Source organism: Hemicordylus capensis, chromosome 5 (assembly GCF_027244095.1).
Source record: "Hemicordylus capensis ecotype Gifberg chromosome 5, rHemCap1.1.pri, whole genome shotgun sequence".
NCBI lineage: Eukaryota > Metazoa > Chordata > Lepidosauria > Squamata > Cordylidae > Hemicordylus > Hemicordylus capensis.
In genome coordinates this window covers 43,906,662-43,929,075 of record NC_069661.1, presented here as the reverse complement: position 1 = coordinate 43,929,075, position 22,414 = coordinate 43,906,662, and the positions used below count along the sequence as shown (strand labels likewise).

General features: G+C 42.6%; 1 protein-coding gene across 1 annotated transcript in view; it reads right to left on the bottom strand.

The window, feature by feature from the left end:
• Positions 1 to 3,179: 3,179 nt before the first annotated feature.
• SYNPO2 (synaptopodin 2) overlaps positions 3,180 to 22,414 on the bottom strand; it is a 163,172-nt gene continuing 143,937 nt past the window's right edge. The window contains exon 5 of the mRNA XM_053252954.1: positions 3,180 to 10,548. Within this exon, the coding sequence (XP_053108929.1) occupies positions 9,976 to 10,548 (573 nt within the window). The 3' untranslated portion in view covers positions 3,180 to 9,975. The remainder of the gene's footprint in view (positions 10,549 to 22,414) is intronic.

The following is a 22,414-nucleotide window of genomic DNA, read 5'->3' as shown; positions in this document are numbered from 1 at the left end:
GCATACCATGATGGGGCAGGGGAGGTTGGATCTTGCCCAAAATGTCTACACACATACATACATTTGAAAAATGGAGCAGTATAAGTTGAGATTGGTATTCAAAAGTTGGAGTTGTGTGGGGTTGTTTTTTTTAAAAAAAGATATTTATATTTATTTCCCTCCAGTATTCAAGCCGGAAATTACCTCAGCTTCTGTAAACTGAGTCATAAAGTTTCTGCAATCTGTTTAGCACTCTAGGATTTCTACAGTATCATGTTCATAATTTGTCAATGAGTTTCCAGTGTGAAGGAGTGACTAATTCTTTTCTTTCTGGAACTGACTGCATTTGTGTGGATTCAGTAATAAACAACAGCCTGTGAAAAACCGAAAGAATAAAGTCTAAAGAGTAGCATTGCTATTATTCATCTTTCAGTAAACAAAATGTCCCCATTACCTAACAGGTGTGCCCTTATTACACTGAGGGGGTGACCCTAAATACGATGTTGGAGATTCACAAATTGATCTTCTATCAGTATGGAGGAGAGCTGGTCCTGTGGTAGCAAGCATGTATTGTACCCTTTGCTAAGCAGGATCTGCCCTGCTTTGTATTTGAATGGGAGACTATATGTGTGAGCCCTGAAAGATATTCCCCGTAGGGGGCTGCTCTGGGAAGCTTCCATGTTACTACTACTGCTACTGCTGCTACTACTACTACAGATATTTATATACCACTCTTCAACCAAGCCACCTAATGGTGCAGCGGGGAAGCAACCTGCACAGAGAGCAGGAGGCTGTTGGTTCAAATCCCCGCTGGTATGTTTCCCAGAATATGGGAAAGTCCTATATCGGGCAGCTGCGATACAGGCACAACCTTTCCTTTCCTTCAACCAAAGTTCTCAAAGTGGTTTACATAGAAAAATAAATAATACACAAATAAGATGGTCTCCTGTCCCCAAAGGGTTCCCAATCGAAAAAGAAATATAAGGCAGATACCAGCAGCAACAGCTACTGGAAGGATGCTGTGCTGGGGCTGGATAGGACCAGTTGCTCTCCTCCTGCTAAATATAAGAGAATCACCACTTTAAAAGGTGGCTCTTTGCTCAGTTAGCAGGGGTCCCTCCCTGGCATCTCCAAGATAGGACTGAGAGAGACCTTGGAGAAGCCACCACTGGTCTGTGTATACAATGCTGAGCTAGATGGACCAATAGTCTGACTCAGTAGAAGGCAGCTTCCTATGCTCCTATCTTTCTTCTTTTTCAGCTAAAAGCAGCCACGAGGATCCAACTTGGATTGAGGCTACAACATGAGAGGATGAATACTTCCTCTCCTTGTACCGGTTCCCCAGAGCTGCTGTTACCCGCAGAGGAGAAAACTTACGACGGATGACAGGCTGCACAATGATAAGTCACTGTAGTAACATTGCATGTGTGCAAGTTGCACAAATGCAAAAATGACATTATTTTCAATGGGATTACTCATACATGATGTCATCTGTGTCACTTGCGCAGCTTGCATACACACAACACTACCAGGTTGATGTACTATTGTGTGGTATGACAGCTTGTGCCTCTCTGTGTTAGAGTTGTGTGAAGCAATGCTGGTCTGAGAGCAACCTCAGGGCTTTCAAGCCCCTCAAACAATTCAATCTGACACTTTGGGGAAATCTAATTAGTTTCGTGTGAACCCATTGCTTTTATTTCAGTTAGGCTGAAGGTTTGCTCTTCCTTCCCACTCCCTGCCTTACCACTCCTTTGAGTCCTTTACTTACTTTCCTGGGAGGAGGAAATTTGTCATCTGCTTTACTCTTTAAAGTGTTTTTCTGGTAGAGCTCTTTCTTCCTATTTCCTCCCTGCAGTCCATGGAAAGCTGCAGGTTATTTTGGGAACTGTGGTCATTTCAGGGGCTGGAGTGGGCCAAATTGAAGCAGGCCAAACCAGATCCAATTCAACCCAAACTGGACAATGGTTCAGTTTGGGTCCAGTTTGGGCCAAATTGGGCCAAAGCTTCTATTTGGCCTCAATATAGCCCCCAAAGTTTCCAACACTCCTTCTATGTTTCCTCCTCCACATCCAATAGCAGTTTTTGGTGGGGGAGATGGAATTTGGATCAGGAAAATGGTGCAGAGGGGAATGCTAAACCTTCTCTATTCACACTGTGGCCTGATATACATTTGACTTGCTCAGTACTAGAACGTCACGATTTGCCTTCAGGCTCTTTTTGGGGTCCTAAAACACTTCCATGTCATCCTTTGGGAACAACCTTCATATGGGTCTGAAAGCCATTTGACTTTCCCCACTGCAGCCCTTTGCCCCTTACAAAGGCCATTTCTGAAGGTTACGGGGCCCTCTGGAATGAAAAGCAATTCAGCACAGGATGCTGAAGTTGGATGGGTAGAACTGGTGCAAATCAGTCTATCTCGCTTGTGTGTGAACAGATTTGTCTTCTGCCCATGTTAGGGGCCCTTTGAGTGCAGGTTTTGTAGGCACACAAAATTCTACAAAAATCCATATGCTGATTTCAAAACAGACCCTTATAAAGTGAGGTAAAGCCAACAAAATGGAAAGGGAAACTAAATGTATCTTTATTTTTTCAGGTTTAATTTTTAAATTTTTAATTTTATTGGTTTTTGTTTTATGTTGTTGTAAGCTGCCTTGTGTGTTTTTTTTTAAATGTGGGATAAACATGTTCTAAATAAATACTTTGTAATATCTGCAAGGTCCCTAATGCTGTGTATTTCCTCTTGTCTATAGGTGAAACTTGCAAATGTGGTTATATTGCCATGGAATCCAATATTTACTTAAGCTCCTAGAAACAGAAGTTCACAGTACTGTGTGTGTGTGTGTGTGTGTGTGTGTGTGTGTGTGTGTGTGTGTGTGTGTGAGAGAGAGAGAGAGAGAGAGAGAGAGAGAGAGAGAGAGAGAGAGAGAGAGAGGGGGTGGGAGGGGGTGGGACTAGGATTGGGAGAGAAAGATTGTGCACTAGGCAAATCAAATACATTGTGGTCACTGTTCCCTCTAAGGTGTGCCCGTGTGTGCATGTTCACAAGTTTTCTGATGTCCACTCAGTTAATTTTAGATTCCACTCAGGTTGAATTAGCAAGGCCCCACTCTGAATGCATGTGCGCACACAGTGCCTTGATACTGCCGCCCAGAACAAAACTCATTCCGCACAGAGATGAAAAAAATTAGAGGGACCACCGATTATGGTGTAGAATGAGAGATAAAACTTTATTAAAATTCAGATTATTTCCAGACAAATATGAATGGGAAGAAAATAAACATGAGTCTTCCATCCAAGTGGTAACATCATTTTTATTAACTGATACAATTTTGCATCTCTAGCATGCATTCTAACAACAGATCCTTCCCATCAACCTAACAGCTGGTGAAAGTGAAAATACAATTATGTAATTAGACTATAAATGATACCTGTTATGCAAGGGCAGTGGCAATACATATTAACTTGCACAGAGGCTCATCCACATAAACACAAAAGTAAGTTACCTTCCTTCTAATATAAATACAGGAACTAAACCTTCAGGAACACTCATGTATTTAGAGTCTCTGCATCTCTGGAGCATAAGAATCTGTTTGGATGTCTCTCTGAATACTGCTGGATATTGTTTACATTAGATGATAAGATCTGTCTGTCCCATCACACAGAAGCACCCCCCCCCTAAAAAAAAACACCCTGAAAACTGTACTTGGATGGATGTTCAAAAATCATACAAAATTCACACACCTATTTCAACAAAATATATTTTCCCAGAAAAGGGGCTAGAAAAATGTGTACAGTGGCAGGAAAGGAAAAGAGTGCAAGGTGATGGATCACAAGTGTCATATAGCGTAGACTGCAGCTCTAGCTACTACCTACATCCTGATGTCTGTCCTATTGACAACATTGCAAAGTTACCTTGGAAATGAATGAATGAACGAATGCAGTGTGGGATCCTAGATTAACATGAAGAAAGTTGTGTTTCTATTCTTCCATACAGCAGTGCAGTAAATCTACATTCCCTTTCAACTACTTAAGCAACACCTCTACTAAACTCAATCCCCACCCCCCACCCCGATATAATCAGTCTTTTTAGTTATGTTCTGGAACTGTTGACTTCTTTTGTGGAAGTCAAAATGTCTGTATGTAGCAACCTGGAGTCAATAAATGACCACTCACAGTGGAATAATCCAGCAGATTATATTTCTGTATGTGGTCAGTGAATCACACCGAACGTGACAAATACTATCAGTACACACCTTGAGTCATTAAATATATGAACACCTGTCAACTCTAGAAGTGGAACTTGAAGTACCTTACCAATGCCGAGTCTGACCTCTCACTTTCCGCTCTCAAAATGGATCTCCTGCAATTTGCTTTTGTCCTAACAGCTTGATCTATAAAGTGCCAAAGTGTGTTTCTTTATCTACTAAGGTTTCCTCAGCAGTGTTATAAGCAAACTGAGCTTACTCAATCAGGGCAAAGCACACTGCAAGACTTCAACAAACTGTTAAAACAAAACTCACAAAAGCTGAACTATACAATCACATGAATACCCTTCTACACACCAGTTCAACAGTACTTTCCTAAATGTCCAAGCAGTCTACCTTGCGTGTCCAAGGCATCTTTTCTGGCATGTGAAATAAGACATGCCTGGATGATCCTCCCCACCCCACAGTGTAGAATAATACAAATATAAATTTACATTTCAGTCTTTAAGCACAGCCGTAAAAAACACCTTAATGTGTTTCCTTGCAGGCTTAGCACTGAATACTAGGCCTGTGTAAATTTGGATCGAAAATTCAGATTTTATCCAAAATTGCCCCAAATTGATAAAAACTGGTAAAATCTGCATACAGTTTTTTTTTTGGGGGGGGGGGGTTGGGAGGGATCAGATCCATAACATCAGAATTCATTCCAAAATATTGAAATTAATTTTGGAAATACTTCAGATTTTGAAATTTGCAAAATAGAATAGGACCCCACCCTCACCCCATCCCCATAGTGGTGAATGGGGAAATCAAAAGAAATACACAGAGTCCTTCCAATGTGGGCTTTATGTGTGCCAGTTTTAATAACTGTATGCCCTGTCCACTCGGGAAATATAAAGGGGGGGGAGCAAAAGAGGCATGCTGTTACCCCTTTTGATGAAGGCAAAGCACAGATTCCTCCACATGCTGGATGATGGTCCACGGAGGGTCTTCAGTTTCAGAGATTTTTGTAAAATTCTGGCTTGAAACAAGCCAGATTTCAAAACTTTTAGCCATTTTTAAAAAATCAAAAATTTTCCAAAATTAGGGGATTGACCTGATCTCCTTCCCCACATGTGTGGCAAGTTTCAAGACTCTGGGATCAACCTATGATTTTTTAACATTTCCCCATTGACAACTATGGGGAAAGATCCAAATGTATGTCAGAATTTGGATTTGGAATCCAATCTGATATCCGACATGCCAGAGCCCACAGAATTCAAATCCAATATTTTCCAATTCAGATCAGGTTGAATCCAAATCCAAATCTTCTGAACACACACAGGCCTACTCAATATAATCTGAATGAATGCAAACCTTAACATTGCAATTCTTATTTTCTTAGTTTTGCTTTTTCATGGATCAGGTACTGAGGACAATCACAGACAATGCTGAAGGCACAGCCAGGGAGAGTTTCTAAATTGCCATCTTTAAAATTTCCAAAAGAGCGGCAGTAATTCAACAGGCACAGCTCCTCCATCACTACATCTCCATGGGCAGCTGCAAATATTATTTCTGCCTGTCATGCAATTGTTAAAAATACAGAAAACTGCTCCGGGGGGGTGGGGAGTAAAGGGGCAGCCATTAAAGAGCAGCAATTCCATTAAAGCTTGCAATTCTTTTCAACAAAATCCTCCATGCCAGGCTAGAGGCAGAACTAAACCTGAATCAAGCCAAAATAAAAATGGGACTTGCTCCCTGTTTAAACACAATCTGGTTGGACTCTCTGTATAATTGTTTGCAGACTCTGGCTTTTTTCAGGGTCATTCCTTAGCATAGTCTGTCTAACGTCTTAGCATATGCTTATAGGTGGCCCTTGTTATCCACAGGATTTCCATTCTCGCCTATAGCCATGGATAATAAAACCGTGGATAACGAGACCTTGAAAACATCCAAATTTATTTTCTTGATAATGAATTTTTTTTTTTAAAAAAAGTTCTCTCCACATATTTATTTGGTTACATTATTGTTTTCTGGAAAATAACTAATCACGGCCTCCCTCCCCCACAAAGCAGAAAATTCCAAAGCAGAAACATGATCTGATCATTTCGGACATAATATTGCCCCTGATTTTCATATAGAAAATAGGACATTTAATAAATGCACACAAGAGGGATTTTCAACAGGTGTGGCTTTTCTTTCCCCTGCATAACAAGTTGCACCTCCTAGAAGTCCCCCTTCAGTACATCTCTTGAAGGTACAGGAGACCTGTCCTCTCTTCAATATCTTTATTTAACATATTTTAATACCGCCCCATACGCAAGTCCCTGGGTGGTTCAAAATCTAAAAACACAACCATTAAAACACTAACATAATTAAAAACAGTTTAAGATACAGGGGGGAAAACCACTCTAAAACTTAAAGCTTTAAAACTATAAACTATAAAAGCCTGACTAAACAGGTCAAGGGCATAGGGAGTCTGCCCGAGGCTGAAAGACAAAGTCCTCCAGTGGCTCCCCCACCCCCACCCCTAGGTTTTACCATTGTGTGCACAAAGTGCACATGCACCCCAAGCCACTCCCCCGTGTCTGAGGTCAGATACAAGGGAGGGGGACAATGCCGATAAAAGGGCCCGTCAGCCCTGGAAGAGCTTCTCTTCCCTAGATCAATGATTGCCCAGTCAGCTTTATCAGCATTGACCGATGTCAGATGCAGGGATGGGCCCAATACCTCCTATCCCTCCCAGCACTGCCAGTGTTTCAGTGAATAACTGGCTGGGGAGTAGAGGGGCATTCCTCACACTCCTAGCCAGCAAGCGCTTCATTTGCCCACTGGATGCAGGAGGGGGGCAAGGGGGCACCCTGATCAAGGGCAAGCCTTGGTGGCTGCCCCAGATCCTGGTGGCCGCCAGGGGGACAATCCCACCCCCCTTGCTCCATGGTCTCTACACCCCTGAAACAGGTATGTTTTTAGGTCCTTCAGTTCCTGGCAGCTCTTTGCCCTGATTCACTGACACACCAGCCTCAAATGCATTTACTTGGAAGCGAGTCCCATTGACTTCACTGAAGCATAGCAACAAGTAGGTGTGCTTAAGATCACAGCCTAAAGCACAAAGCTGTTCCTGGAAGCTTCAGGATGATACATATTGCTTAAGTGCTCTGTTAAGCTATTGCCATAAAATAAAAACAACAACCACAACAACAACAACAACAACTTGGTCATTCATCTTTTCATGGTTGAGTTGATTTCAGTGGCATGGTAGTTTGCTTAGATCACCCATGTGAGGCCTACTGATGTCTATGAAATTTAGCTGCTTTAAACCCCAAATATTCTGGTTAAACTAATGTACATTTGACGCATTTCTCTTCAGGTGAGTTGCCTTAAACTGGACTCAAACCATTAAACACTTATCATAAACCTACTACTATACGAACTTGACGTCCTACAGCTCGGATCATTCTTGCTAGTCTATATCCTTGTTTTGACCTCTTACTAAATCAAAAATTCCATGACAAATACTCACATACTAGTGACACGAGAGAATGTGAACCAGTACATTATTAGCAAGACAAACATTTCACAAACCAGTGCCATGTCTCATATTCCAAAGAGGCTTGTATGTTACATAAATGTTGTGACATTCGCCTCCAACTCACATTCAATGAAACCTGAACCATTGCTTTCCACTTACGTTATCACTCAGTCATCTTCAGGTCATCCTCATTCCTGCTGTGCTCAAAATACTAGGAATAATTTCTTCATATACCAGACCTTGTGCAAAGCCTTCGAGCAAAGGATTTTGTGATCTTTAGTCTACCATGTTTACTAATCAGCTGAAGACACTACACTCAGTTTGATGGTTTCTCTTTGCTTGGCTGTCTGGCTACAAAAAATGCCCCAAACTTTTTAAAATGTCTAAATATTAGAACCTACCAGAACTTATCTTAAAAACAGTTTTTAAAAAACCTTTCGGGGAAGTGGAATGTTGAATTCTGTCTCTTACCATTGTCAGGAAAGTTGCATAAAATTCATGCCACAATCTTATAGTAACCAAGAGTTTATCCTCAAAGTAACTAAAGACTCTAACTTTCACAGGTTGGAACTGTCAGACTCCGCTTTAAGGGTGGATATAGATATAGCTTCCTACAGGACCACTGTGAGTTTTCCTGCTGCATTGTAAACTCTGCTTTGGACCATCTTTGCTCCTCTCTTGACATGCTTATATGGCTCTGAATCTGAATCCAACATGGCTATTGGCTCCTTTCTCAGGTTTTTCAGAAAGTAGGATTTAGAAAAAATCCAGGTGTCTAGCATGTCCTTCTGGTTATACACTTTATTTAAAACAATAACAACAACAGCAACAGTTAAACATTGCTTGGATGGGCTTTGTAATGTATGCAAGGACAGCCAGCACTCTGCATAGCCGGCTTCTGCTAGAAACAGGGAGAATTAATTTCACCTGAGTTGATTCTTTTAGGAAGGCTGTGCGCCTGTCTTTAAAAAAAAAAGTTGAGTGTGATCCACAGCAAACTCTCTACTCATTATATGTTCCATGTTGAGGAAATGATATAATTGTTCCATATATGTAAGAGCTATATATGTACACACACACTAAAAGCCTGAATCAACAGGAGAGAGATATATAAAAATAGTTGGTCATCTTTTCTCTTCTGGTTCTCGAGTATATGCAAAAAAGGAGAATCTTCACACCTTATTCACCCTTTTAATCTTCAAGATGAATAACATTCCAAGAAGGCTATTTCCAGCACAGCTGCCATCAAGTCTGTAAGTAAGATGAGGAAGTTAACTAGGTAAATTACAGGTTTGCAATACCCTGGACTACCACCAGAGAGCAAACTGTGTGCTCTAAGGCACAAATCATAAGATTTGGAAACCATGAAGACTTTACACTTCCTGTTCTTTAATTATATTGCTTGTTTTTGTATAGCTGATATCTGCCTATAGCCCATTATTGATGCGTTAACCATAGTTAACCCATCGTTTAACCATAGTGTTGTTTGATATAGTTCCAGTCTTAAGAAAATAACTCCTTAATACCGAGAACAGTCATGAAGTCTGAATCCTCAGAACTGGATAGGGTGACAAGCGAAAAGAGGATTACTATGGATAGAACTTGATGGTTATATTCGGGTGATTTATAATGAATGTACTACAATGGGGAGCAGCAACAGCCAATAGCCTATTAGGACATTGCTCATTTTTGCCCTACTGTAACCAGTTATTCAACAAAGAAATCAAGCCCTATTTGAAATTAATGGGGGCAAGGGGGATCAAAATACCACAACAAAGATATTTTGTCAGGGTTGCCATTTCCACAGAAAGGGGACTAGAAAGTTCCATGACACCACAGAATGGTATGCAGTAAGGATGGATCTATGGATCCATGGATGAAAAACGGAAACAAACTTTTCCGGAGCCCTATGATTACATTCTTTGTTAAGGCTCTTTGGTTCATTTACAGATGTTTGAATTCCACAGCAGTTGCACTCTTCCCAGCTGAAGCTTTCACATATGAAAAGACCACTTTGTGCTTAGTTATTGCACAAATGTTACTTCATCCATAAATAAAACAAAGAGAAAGTGAAGCTTCTGGGACAAAACTGAGCATCTGTCATTCAATGGAGAACCTAGACATAGCACGAGCACTGCGCTCCATCCTGCATAACTCTTGATCCTCTTTTTTGTCAGGCCAGAGAACTTATCCACACAGACCACTTTCCATTTTCAGTTCGACCCCAAATCTAACACATGTAAAACTGCAAGAAGGGAAACAGACAGATGACTTTGCTTTTCATGTTTGGCGCCGCCATCCCTTTGGGTGTGGATTATAGTTGGAATCAGCTACTGACAGGCAGTAATCAGACCTGGAATCCATGGAGGCCATGTCAGGATCAGTTCGGGCACGTTGGCCATAGTATGCATACTGCAGGCGGGATCCACAATGGACAGTGGAGCTGGGAGCAGACATTGTGCTCTTTGCAGGGTAAATGGCTGCTGAATGGCTCCTTCCAAATGAGGCTAATTTGGCATGGGCAATCGGAGCAGGATGTTCATAGGCAACCTTTTGTTTCCACTCATCTGGTGGAGCAGGGAGAGCTTTCTTGCGAGCAGCTGATACTACGTTGGCCGCAATTGACTCCTGAATGGTCTGGGGACCAAAGGCATCATCCACAAGGCCAAGAGGGGACTTGGCTGCTGCTTCCCAAGGAGTCAGCCTCTTCCCAGGTTTGTCAGCTGCTGGAGTTGGCTTGCTAAAATAATCAGGAGCTGGTTGGAACATCACAGGAGAAACAGGGGACATGGATCGCAAAGAACTTGAAGAATGCCATCCAGGGAGGGATAAGGACCTTTCACCACCTCTTTCCTAGACATAACAAAATTCAAATATTATTATATTCACATCTTTTGACAAAAGCATGTTTCACAAATTACAATTATTAAGTTGAGTTCTAAAAATATATGAAACCAATCCCCCGTAACACTCAACCTGGAATGGTCAAAGTTATGGAAGCTTAAGAGCTTTTGCAGGATCAGAGTCAAATTCAAGCAGGAGACAAAGGCTGCTGTCTTAAGGCTGTGGTGTGCAGGATTAGGTGGTCCAAGAATACCAGAGCAAATGTGCCAGAGATAGGGGAGAACCACAGCTACGATGGAATTCAGGGAAGGAACAGTATCATGAGAAAGATTAAGAGAGAACACAGGGCAGGCAGAAACAAAGGTTCGGAAACAGGCATTCAGGTTCAGGGAGAAATTATTTGATGTCAAGTACAAGGAAGTTGCTCTGGGCAAAAATGGTTGACTAGACTCCCAGCAACCTCTTCCTATTTTCTTTTGAATGGCATGCTAGAAGGTTGGGCCCATGAAGTCAAGGCATCCGAATGCAATCCAGATGTGATTTATTCAAGTAGCGAGGGCAGGGCTGAGGAGTGTCAGTAATTTTATATGCTTGTTAATTTTGATTAACAGATTTGACAGTGTGGGAGTGAAGAAAGATTATATGGCAACAACTGTGAAGAAATTAAACTGCTATGTTGTTATTTCTTGTTACCTGACTGTTTAATAGCCACTTCCTCTTACACACAAGGAAATCTTATGTAGATTAACTAAAGGTTTATTCAGCAACAACTCCATTTTCTCCTTCTCCTTTCCCTCCCCTTTGCTTTCTGACTCCTCCCCCACATTCTCAACAGGATCCCCCCTGGTACAAATGTCCAAACAAACTGCAAAAGGTTACTGGATGGGATACAACACCAACATTCTCAACTCCATTTATGTAAAGGAAGTATTCCAATCCACCAGTCACTGCTGCTGTACATTACAAGCCTTATTCATTTCAACTGAGCAAGAGAAACTATTCCTGATGGATTGTGGCCACTATGTGCTACTGAAAGAGAAGGTGCGTGATTACCTGTAAATACAGTCATTTGTCTGTGTATGCCAACATTACAAACTTGGGTCCCTAGATGTTGTGGGACTTTGACTCCCATAATTCCTAGCCACAATGGCCCCATTGTGGCTGAGGATTATGGGAATTTATGTCTGACAAATCTATCTGTCTGTCTGTCTAGTACATCGCCCCAAACTTCCATCTCTGGTCAGTTTACAGCAAAATAAAACAAATTTAAACCTTAAAGCAATTTAAAAGTCTACAAGTCTATTTACAAAGCTTGGATGAATAAATGTGTCTTTTAAAAAGTTGTCAGAGATGGGGAGACTCTGATTTCAGCAGGGAATGCATCCCAGAGTCTTGGGGCAGCAACAGAGAATGCTTGTCCCTCTGTAGGCACGAGGTGAGCTGGTTGCAACTACAGACAAAACTCTCCAGATGATCTCAGTGGGCGGTAGGGGTTATGGCGAAGAAGATGTTCTCTTAAATACCCAGGGCCCAAACTGTTTAGGGCTTTATAGGTTATAAGCAGCACCTTGTATTTTGTCCGGAAACTTATTGGTAGCCAGTGTAGTTCTTTTGATATAGGAGTAATATGTTCTCTCCAAGATGACCCAGAGAGCAACCTGGCTGCCACATTCTTTACCAACTGCAGTTTCCGGACTATGTACAAAGTCAGTCCCACTGAGAGGGCATTGCAGTAGTCATGTCTGGAGGTTACCACCATATGTACCGCAGTTCTGAGGTTGTTCATCTCAAGAAATGGATGCAGCTGGTGTATCCATTTCAGGCCAGCTGTGGAGTCGGCCTGATGGATGATTTCCAATTAGTAATTGACAAAAGGAGTGTGACTATGTTGATACTTTGGGATCTCTCGGTGGCTTTCAATACAATCAACCATATTATCCTTCTGGAGCATCTGAGGGGGGTGGGGGTGAGAGGCACTGGTTTGCAATGGCTCTGCTTCTACCTCTAGGGCAGATTCCAGATGGTGTCCCTTGGAGATTGTTGCTCTTCAAAATCTGAACTTTTATATGGTGTTCCCCAGGGCACCATATTGTCTCCAATGCTTTTTAACATCTACATGAAACCACTAGGAGAGATCATCAGGAGCCTTGGTGCAGGGTGCTATCAATATGCTGGTGACATCCAAATCTATATCCATGTCAACATCATCAGGAGAAGGCATAACCTCTCTTAATACATGCCTCGTGGTGGTGATAAAGTGGATGAAGGATAACAAACTGAGACTGAATCCAGATAAGATGGAGGTACTCGTTTTTAACTTGTGCAGGGCCAGAACTCGGGACACAATTTTGATCTGCGGATTCCAGATGGGGTCACATTTCCCCAGAAGAAATGGGTATGCATTCCAGGAGTGCTTCTGGATCCTAATCTCTCCCTGGCCAGAGGTGCTTTCCATCAGCTTCAGCTGCATTTCAGAAACACCAGATATCTTACATAGTCCTAAATAGCTTAGGCCCTGGGTATTTAAGGAAACATCTTCTTTGCCATGAGCCCAACCACCCATTGAGATCATCCAGAGAGGCTTGTCTGCAGTTGCCACTGGCTAGTCTGGTGGCTATGCAGGGACAGGCCTTCTCTGTTCCCACCACGAGACTCTGGAAAGTGCTCCCTGCTGAGATAAGAGCCTCTCCATCTCTGGCATTTTAAGAGTCTCTAAAGACTTATTTTTTTCACCCAAGCTTTTTAATCTGGATTGTGGTTTTTAATTGTTCTAAGTTTTTCGTTTTTAACCTGCTTTATGTTTCTGTAAACTGCACAGAGATAGAGGTTTGTTGGGGTTTTGTTGTTTCTGAGGTGTTTTCAGAGTGTAGATTGTCTGGTAGCAAATGAGAGTGGATTCATTGTTTGTCATTGAAATTAATCCACTCTCATTTGCTACCAGAGAATCTACACTCAGAACACCTCAGAAACAACAAAACCCAGTACTCCATGGGCTTGTTGGTAAGGGGGTGGTTGTCACCCTATATGCACTACACCAGCACTCGCTCTGGGCCACTCTGGTGCCCCGCAAGTTGGGGGCTGCTGAAACCCCCATTATTCCCTATGGGGAGGGAAGCTTAAAGATGTGCAAACTTCACAAATTCTTTAAAAATCACCCCTTCCACCATTTTCTTTGAAATCTGGATGGTAGCAGGCACCCATTGGGGCATGACCCCCTGACCCACTCTTCTGCCCCTGAAACTCCCTTTCTGCCCCTTTCTGCCTCAAAGACATGCCAACTTCAAACATTCTTTAAAAAATCACCCCTTTGCCCAATTCCTTTGAAATCTGGGTGGTAGCTTCCTTACACCCATTGGGCACTACCACCCACCACAACCTGCCCTGGGCCATCCTGGTGCCACCCCTGTGGAGAGTTAAACTAAGGCTGCTGAAATCCCCATTATTCCCTATGAGAAAAAGCTTAAAGATGCATACACTTCAAAAATCATTTAAAAATCAGCCCTTTGCCCAATTCATTCAAAATATGGGTGGTAGCTTCCTTGCACCCATTGGGCACTATCACCCACCACAACCCACTCTGGGCCACCCTGTTGCCCCCCACATGGAGCTATAAGTTTTCTGGAATCCCCATTATTCCCTATGGGGAAAATCTTAAAGACACATAAACTTCAAAAATTCTTTAAATATCACCCCTTTGCCCAATTTCTTTGAAATTTGGGTGGTAGCTTCCACCCATTGGGCACTACCACCACCCTGTCTTGGCCCCAGACCCTCTTTTTTGATCCAAATCTATTTGGATTTGGATTTGGAAAATTTGGGTACAAATCAAAGCTGGGGTAATTCGGGGGGTCAGATTTGGACCCCAAACAAATCGGGGGTGTTTCGATTTGGGTACAGTTTGAAACAGGGGGGAAATCGATTTGTGCACATCCCTAGAAGACATTCTTCTCTGGAAACTCTTGTAACTAGAAACTTCGATAAGGAGAAAAAACACTTTGCATGTTTGCATTTTAAGTTTTGTTTGCATGGTTTCCTGTGGGTCAAGCAGGCAAACAAACTTGGAGTCCTAACAAAGAAATAATATGCTCCTATTTGCTTTGCACCAGCACCCAAGAAGATATTGAGACACACATATAATTTAATTCCTTCACTGGGATGTACTCTCAGTTCATGAGCAATGATCATGCAGAAAAAGCCTGGCTTGCATTCCATGTCTTCTGCAAGATTGCAAAACACACAGCAGTTCAATAACAGGAGCTCAAAGGATCCTTAGCAGACAACTGGGTTGGGAAATTTGTTTCCTAACACGAGGAAGTTTGAAATAAACAAAGCCATAAACAAAATGAAGCTCTGTAGCCTGAGGCATTACTTTTCCACAATCAGCTCTGAATTTTCCCCTGCTCCAATCTACTCCTCTGTGTCAAGACATCACGGAAGAAGAAACTAAGAAATCAGATCCCATCACAAAGATCAAGGATCCTTGTTTTGTCATGGGAGAGATTTTTAAAAGAAGCTGGATGAAGTACTACAATTCACCCATGACCTGCTGACATAGCTTTATCTGCTCATATTCCATTTAAAGCTATCGTTTTAATTTGGTCTGTCATTTTAGTGCTTCTGAACTTTCTGGGTTTTTTTATTTTGTGGATTTATACAACACCTACAACCAGTATCTCTACTTACATTTTTATTCTTATTTACCTTTTATATCCAACTCTTCCTCCAAGGAGCCCAGAGCCATGTACTACATACTTAAGTTTCTCTCCACAACAATGTTTTAAAGCTTCAGTTTTAGAGTTTTTTTTAATTTTAACTGTTTTAATTATGTTTATGTTTTAATGGTTTTATATTGTGAACCACCCAGGGACTTTTTTGTATGGGGCGGTTATATAAAAGTCCTAAATAAATAAATAATGAATAGATTTTTAAAACTTCCAGACAAATCAAAAGCAAACAATTAAAAACATTTAACAATTTAAAATTTAACTAAATGCCTGGTTGAACAGGAGCGTCTTAAGAAGTCAGATTGTATAGTACAGCAAGCCACTTCTATTGCATATCTCCCTTTCAACCGTTCTCGTTAGCTTATATCCTGTAGTAAAAAGGCATTTACTACTGCCACCTACTGGAGACCATTAGTAATATCACACACAAATGAATTTTACTAGAAGAGGCTACAGACATTGGGTGCAATGTGTAGGCCTGTCCCTACTTCAAGCTTTGTCTAGAAATCAATTAATAGTTGAAATCACAGTTCTTACACTTTTTGTCCTTTGGCTCTTCTTGCAAACCAACTCAACCTTCTGGAGACCCCAATCTAAAACTTAAGAAATTGCACTTTACCATCAATTAATGCTTGCTTACTTTTAATGTTTTAACATTACCAAGATTTGCATTATTCTTATAATTTTTTTTTAAAAAATTACAACAGTTCAGCAATTACCATTCATTATGCATTACATTACAACAAGAAAATAATGGAATATATTTTGCTCACCTTCAAACCTCAGAATTCACCAGTTTGCAAACCACAGAGCCAAAAGTGACGTAAAGTCACTTGAGCCATTTTGGAAGGGTGGTATATAAATCAAATAAATTAATAAATTAAATAATAAAGTGTGCCACTGAGTCGGTGTCAACTCCTGACAACCACAGAGCCCCATGGTTGTCTTTGGTTGAATACAGGAGAGGTTTACTATTGCCATCTCCCACACAGTATGCGATTATGCCTTTCAGCATCTTCCTATATTGCTGCTGTCCGATCTAGGTGTTTCCCATAGTCTGGGAAACATACCAGCGGAGATTCAAACCAACAACCTTTGGCTAGCTAGTCAAGCCATTTCTCCACTGCGCCAATCAAGTGTCATACCTACCTACCCACCTACCCACCTACACACACACACACACACACACACACACACACACACACACTTACTCACTCACTCCTCAGGCTATTTCCAGTCACAAAAATCTACTCCTTTTCACACAGCACTCCATCAACCATCCTCCCTATCAATCCTACCTTGCACAATTCAAATCCTATGATTTATGAATGTTCACAAAATTTATAGATGTACAAAAATCAAAATCAAAGGAAAACAGACACACACGTTCTATAATCAAAAAGCATGTTCTATAATCAAACACGTTCTATAATCAAAAAGTTCGGAGGCAGCTTCCTCCGAATTAATGTTATAAATTTGCTTGGCTGTAGCTATGTACAGTGGGGCGAAGGGAGAGGAAGTCCCGCCTCCACCGTGTCACTTACCTGTATGCACCACTGCTCATGCTTCTCTGAAGAGGGCAGAACCCTCCCTGTGATGGCAAACACTCCCATGCCTTCAAGACTGGATCCAGTTTCACAATCATGGGAGCACTCACACACTCCACCCTCACCAAGATTAGAAACTTCCAAACTCTGTTAGGCTTGGGCAGCTCAACACACACACACAGAGCTGGGTGGTAAGAGCACCTGGCTGATGTAGGATCCCTCAGTGCAGCATGGTGCAGTGCCCTGAGGGATGCCAGAGGACTTCCTCCTCCTCCAGATCCCTGCTCTGCTGCTCTCCATGGCACCAATTGTGTGTCAGGTGAGCAGCAGAGCCAAGAGACCAAAATCACTCATGTGCGTGGAGGCAGGCAGGAGTCTGCCTCCCTCCCAGCCTTCCACCCCACCCACCCACTTATTTCATCGTGTGTATGACCTTAGTGTGTAGCAAACTAGTTTGCCATTTTGTCCAAAACTGGCCAACTAGGGTTTGGGTAAACCAAGGGTCTCAAACTGTGTTCCTTCTTTTGTTGGATTACAGCTCCCATCATAAGAACATAAGGACAGCCCTGCTGAATCAGACCCAAGGCCCATCAGGTCCAGGGTCCTGTTTCACAAGTGGCCCACCAGATGCCTCTGGGAAGCCCACAAGCAAGAGGTGAAGGCATGTCCTCTCTCTCTTGCTGCTGCTCACCTGCAACTGGTATTTAGAAGCTATAGGTACCTCCTATAGGAGGTGGCCTATAGCTACCAGACCAGTAGCCATTGCTAGACCTGTCCTCCATGAATCTGTCTAAGTCCCTTTTAAAGCCATCCTCATCACTGACCAGCAGCCAGGGATGATGGGAATTGTAGGCCAACATCTGCAGGAGGGCTGCAGTTTGAGACACCAGGTGCAAACCATAGTATGTGCGCAAACCTGGATTGGAAACCATGTTCAAAATGTGGGCACTTGGATGTGACATCTAACAAAAAAAAACTGAAATGGTAGCAGAGAAGGAGAAGTTCATGTGGGCAGAGGAAGCATTGTTATCAACATAGATCATTTCCCTCACTGTTCTGCACACTATGGAAAAAATGTAAAGAGCAACTCTGGCTACTCATGGATCCAATTAATCATGGGAGAAGGCCTTGGATTTTAGAAGCTGTCATCAGCCTATAACATTCACCATGCATTTCAAATGCTATCTTTGGTCACAATTGTTTTGCATGATCTGAGAAAGCAAAGTCCTCTTATGGAAACTTGCTATTAAATATGTTTCTTGAGCTGATCCAGTTTCTCCTTTGTGATTTTAAGTCTGGAATAAGAAACGTCTACTGCCGCATGAACTAGCATGCCTCCGTCACACACAGAATAAAGGAGCATGATGAACACCATCAAGTTTTGAATCTACAGAGCTTGTTATCAAGTTCTACTTTTGTACTAAAATCCACATTAGAAGTTGCATAGATGGAGCATGTAATGCCATACTGGTGCACGACAGAGTTCTGCTATAGAGATTAGCAGTGGTTCCCAAACTGGGAGCCTCCAGTTGTTGCTGAACTACAACTCCCATCATCCCCAACTACAATAAATTGTGGCTGGGGATGATGGGAGCTGTAGTTCAGCAACATCTGGAGGCTCCCAGATTGGAAACCACTAGATTAAAGTTAGACATGGATTGGGAGAGTCCTGGAAGACTATAAGGGGAATCATTGATTGATTGAGACCTAGGAGACTCTCATGACTTGTCCCCTTAGCTAAGCAGGGTCTGCCCTGGTTGCATCTGAATGGGAGACTAGAAGTGTGAGCACTGCAAGATATTCCCCTCAGGGGATGGAGCCGCTCTGGGAAGAGCAGAAGGTTTCAAGTTCCTTCCCTGGCATCTCCAGGATAGGGCTGAGAGAAACTCCTGCCTGCAACCTTGGAGAAGCTGCTGCCAGTCTGTGTAGACAATACTGAGCTAGATAGACCAATAGTCTGATTCAGTATATGGCAGCTTCCTATGTTCCTAAAGGTGGCATATGGGGAGAGATAGTTACAGGATCTCTACTGAAAGGCAATAGGTCTTTAATTTATGTCCAAGAGTATGGCCTTCAGAGTCACATGATTGCACGATAAATCTTGAAACACATGAAGAAAAATTATCTTCCCAATTTGTTACTGAAACCAACACTATTGTCTCATGCATTGGCATTCTCACCTTTTCAGTACATTCATTCATTCATTCATTCATTCATTCATTCATTCATTCAATTTATATAGCACCCTTCCTAAGGTGGCTCAGGGTGATTTACATTAAAATAAAAAACACCTAATAAAAAATTAAACTAATATAAAAACTTGTAAACCAGATTACATTTAAAACTAGAGGGGTGACAACTGAGAAGACCCGATCTCAGGTAACTACCAGATAAATCGGTGACACCCAAAGACGGACCTCCTCCTGATTATCTCAATGAGCAGTGGGGATCTTGTTGAGAAAGGCACTCTCTCAGCTAACCCAGACTCCAGCCATTAAGGGCTTTAAAGGTAATAACCAGCACTCTGTACTTTTCCCGGAAACATATTGGTAGTGCAACTGTTTTAAGGACAGACATAATGTGGTCTCTCCAGGATATCCCAGAGACCAATCTGGCTGCCACATTTTGGACTAACTGAAGTTTCTGAACGACATACAAAGGCAGCCCTACATAGTGCGCACTGCAGTAGTCCAACCTGGAGTTTACCAGCTGGTGTACCACTGTTTTCAGGTCATTCTCCTCAAGAAATGGGTGGAGCTGTCAAATCAATTGCAGCTGTTAAAAAGTGCTCCTGGCCACAGCCTCAACCTGAGACACCAGGGTGAGATCCGGGTCCAAGAGCACAGGCTATGAACTTGTTCTTTTTGGGGGAGTGTAACCTCATCCAGAACAGGAAGTTCTATCTTGTCTTGCAGACTACAACCTCCAACAGTGAGCACTGCTTGGATTCAGCTTCAGTTTATTATCCCTCATCCAGCCCATTCCTGCCTGTAAGCAGGCATTTAAGGGGCTAATGCCATTTCTTGATATTAATGACAAGGAGAAATAGATTTGGGTGTCATGAGCATATTGATAACACCCAGCACCAAATCCCTTGATGACCTCACCCAGCGGTTTCACGTAGATGTCAAAAAACATTGGTCTAAGGGACTCCATATAGTAGATCCCATTTTGAAGAGCAACTGTCAGCAAGTGCCACCATCTGAAATCTACCTGTGACATAGGAGTGGAACCACTGTAGAACAGTGCCTCTTATCCCCAGCTCCCTCAGGCGATCTAGAAGGATACATAACATAACAGAGAAATTCTTCTCTGAAAAGCTGGAGCAGCTGAGCATCTCTGTCATCCAGATAGCTTGTTGAGGCGAGGTGCTGGATGCAGGGCGGAAGCTGTTTTCTCTCATGGCCGGGCCCTCTGTGCATAATGGCTTTCTTCCCCAGGGCCTGCAGAGGTCTGATTATATTCCTTCTTCCATACAGAGTCTCACATGTATTTTCAAGAACTATCTTCTTAGCAAAGGTATGTTTATATACTTGGCTGCCCACTTGCTGGAATCTACTTGTACTTCAAACGGACGTCAAGCATTTTGTGTTGGGATTCCACTCAGGAAGACGCTGCAGTGCTTAAGGCAGTCAAGGCTTTAAAGGTGGCATGCCACACCTTGGAATGGGACTCGCAACAAATAGGCAACCATGGCATCCAAACTAAGGCTAACTGAAGTGATATTAATATTATGAGGCTACTCACATGTGCGTGCAAAACCAGCCCGGTTTTGCATGTGCATGTGAACTACAGTGGCAAACCCGCCTAAGTAGCCACTCTTTAAAACAAGGTTAAGGGATCGAGTACTCCCATAACCCCATTTTTTTTAATTGTCTGGCAGCCTAGGGAGGAATTCCCATGATGCACTGTACACTTGCGTGGTGCATCATGGTATTTCTAGGGGCCGAGATGACACATCCAGGCCCCCCTCCCCTCTGCTGGGGCATGCAAGTAATCATCTGGGCATGTGAGGAGCATGTCCAGCACAGGAGGATCAGTTGTCTGTGGGGAAGGTAAGTCTAACCTGCCTTCCCCACAGCCCACTTTGGAGCCCTTCTTACCGGTCACGAGAAGCGGCTCTATATCTTTTTGGCATACCAAACAAAATATGAGAATCTGCATTTTACACCTGTTGAAGCTTCTGATCTGTTTTCAGGGACAGCCTCAGGTAAAGTGTAACACGTTACTCCAGATTAGAGTTTAGCCATGTATGGAGGATGGATGCACAGTCACAATTTGAGAGAAAGCATGGCAGCTGGATTACCAGATGAAGCTGGTCAAAGGCTCTCCTGGCCAGTGCCACCTCTAGTACAGACTAAACCCATGCACGATTTTGGAGGACCCCAGCCAGATCGCCCTAAATAGACGACTCTGAGACCCCAACATAGCTGCAATACATGTCACCAACATTGATACTGCAAGGCTTTTTAGAGAGCATTTAAGGCATGTCTATTCTATACATTTAAACCAATTTCAGAGTGGTTTAAGGGTAATGGCTCTGATCCCAGGGCCAAGCTATGAAGTGTGATGCTTCAAAGGGGCATGGGATCTTTCCCAGGTGCTCAGGATTATTAGAAAACAATCCAGAAGGTCCCAGATTCGCTCCTGGGCGTCTCCAGATAGGGTTGGGAGAGACTCCTGTTTGAAACCTTGGAGGGCTACTGCCAGTTGGTGGAGACATTACTGAACTAGAGGGACCCATGGTCTGACCCGTATAAGGCAGCTGTTCTTCTGGGGAAGCCTTCATACCCAAAAGTGGTTTGAAACCAATTTGAGTTTATAGTCTAGATGTGCCTTTAGAGATTTACTGTGATTATCTGGCTGTGCTGGAAATCACAGTTAATAATAGAAGGGGGGTGTTCTAACTTGGAGACTTCTATTTCTGAGGTATGTTGAGAGCACGTTGTGGTATGGTTTTGTTTGTTCGTTTGTTTACATACAGCCCTAGTGCAGACTCTTTTTCTGTGATATGACTAGTGGACTGGAAAATATCAGCAGCAGCAAACACACGGCAGGTTTTGTCCAGAATGTCAGAACTACAGTACAGGATTTCAAGGCACGGAAACTGACAAGACCATTTTTATATCTGCGGGTGGTGCCTTCACATCAAGGTTATGAGAACAATTACAAAAGAGGCAGGCTAGAAAATTGTGTTTTTGGTACCTCTGAACTAATGTGAATTAGGAGTTTAGAATCTTGGGACTTTATCCCTTTGTCTTCCCACTGCCCCCAGGAGTTGTATGTAGCAAACCCCCCCCACCCGCCGCCGCCCTTTTAAAGTGTAAAATAAGTTCTCATTTTCTCAGTTTCTTCATATGAGAAGGTAAATTCTCTCTCCCCTGAAAACACTCAGGCTGACATCCAGATGAACAAAGTGCTGGTTCAGCAACACAGTTCTGGTGCTGGGGGGAGAGGAGATCTTCGCTGATCTCCCTTTCCCTCTGAAGCTGGCTTTGACTCCCCAAAAATATGTCCCTGAGAGTTATGTAGCCCTCAGGGACATACTTTTGGAAAGCACAGAGCACTTCTGGAAGCAAGGGAGAGCAATAAAAATCACCTTTG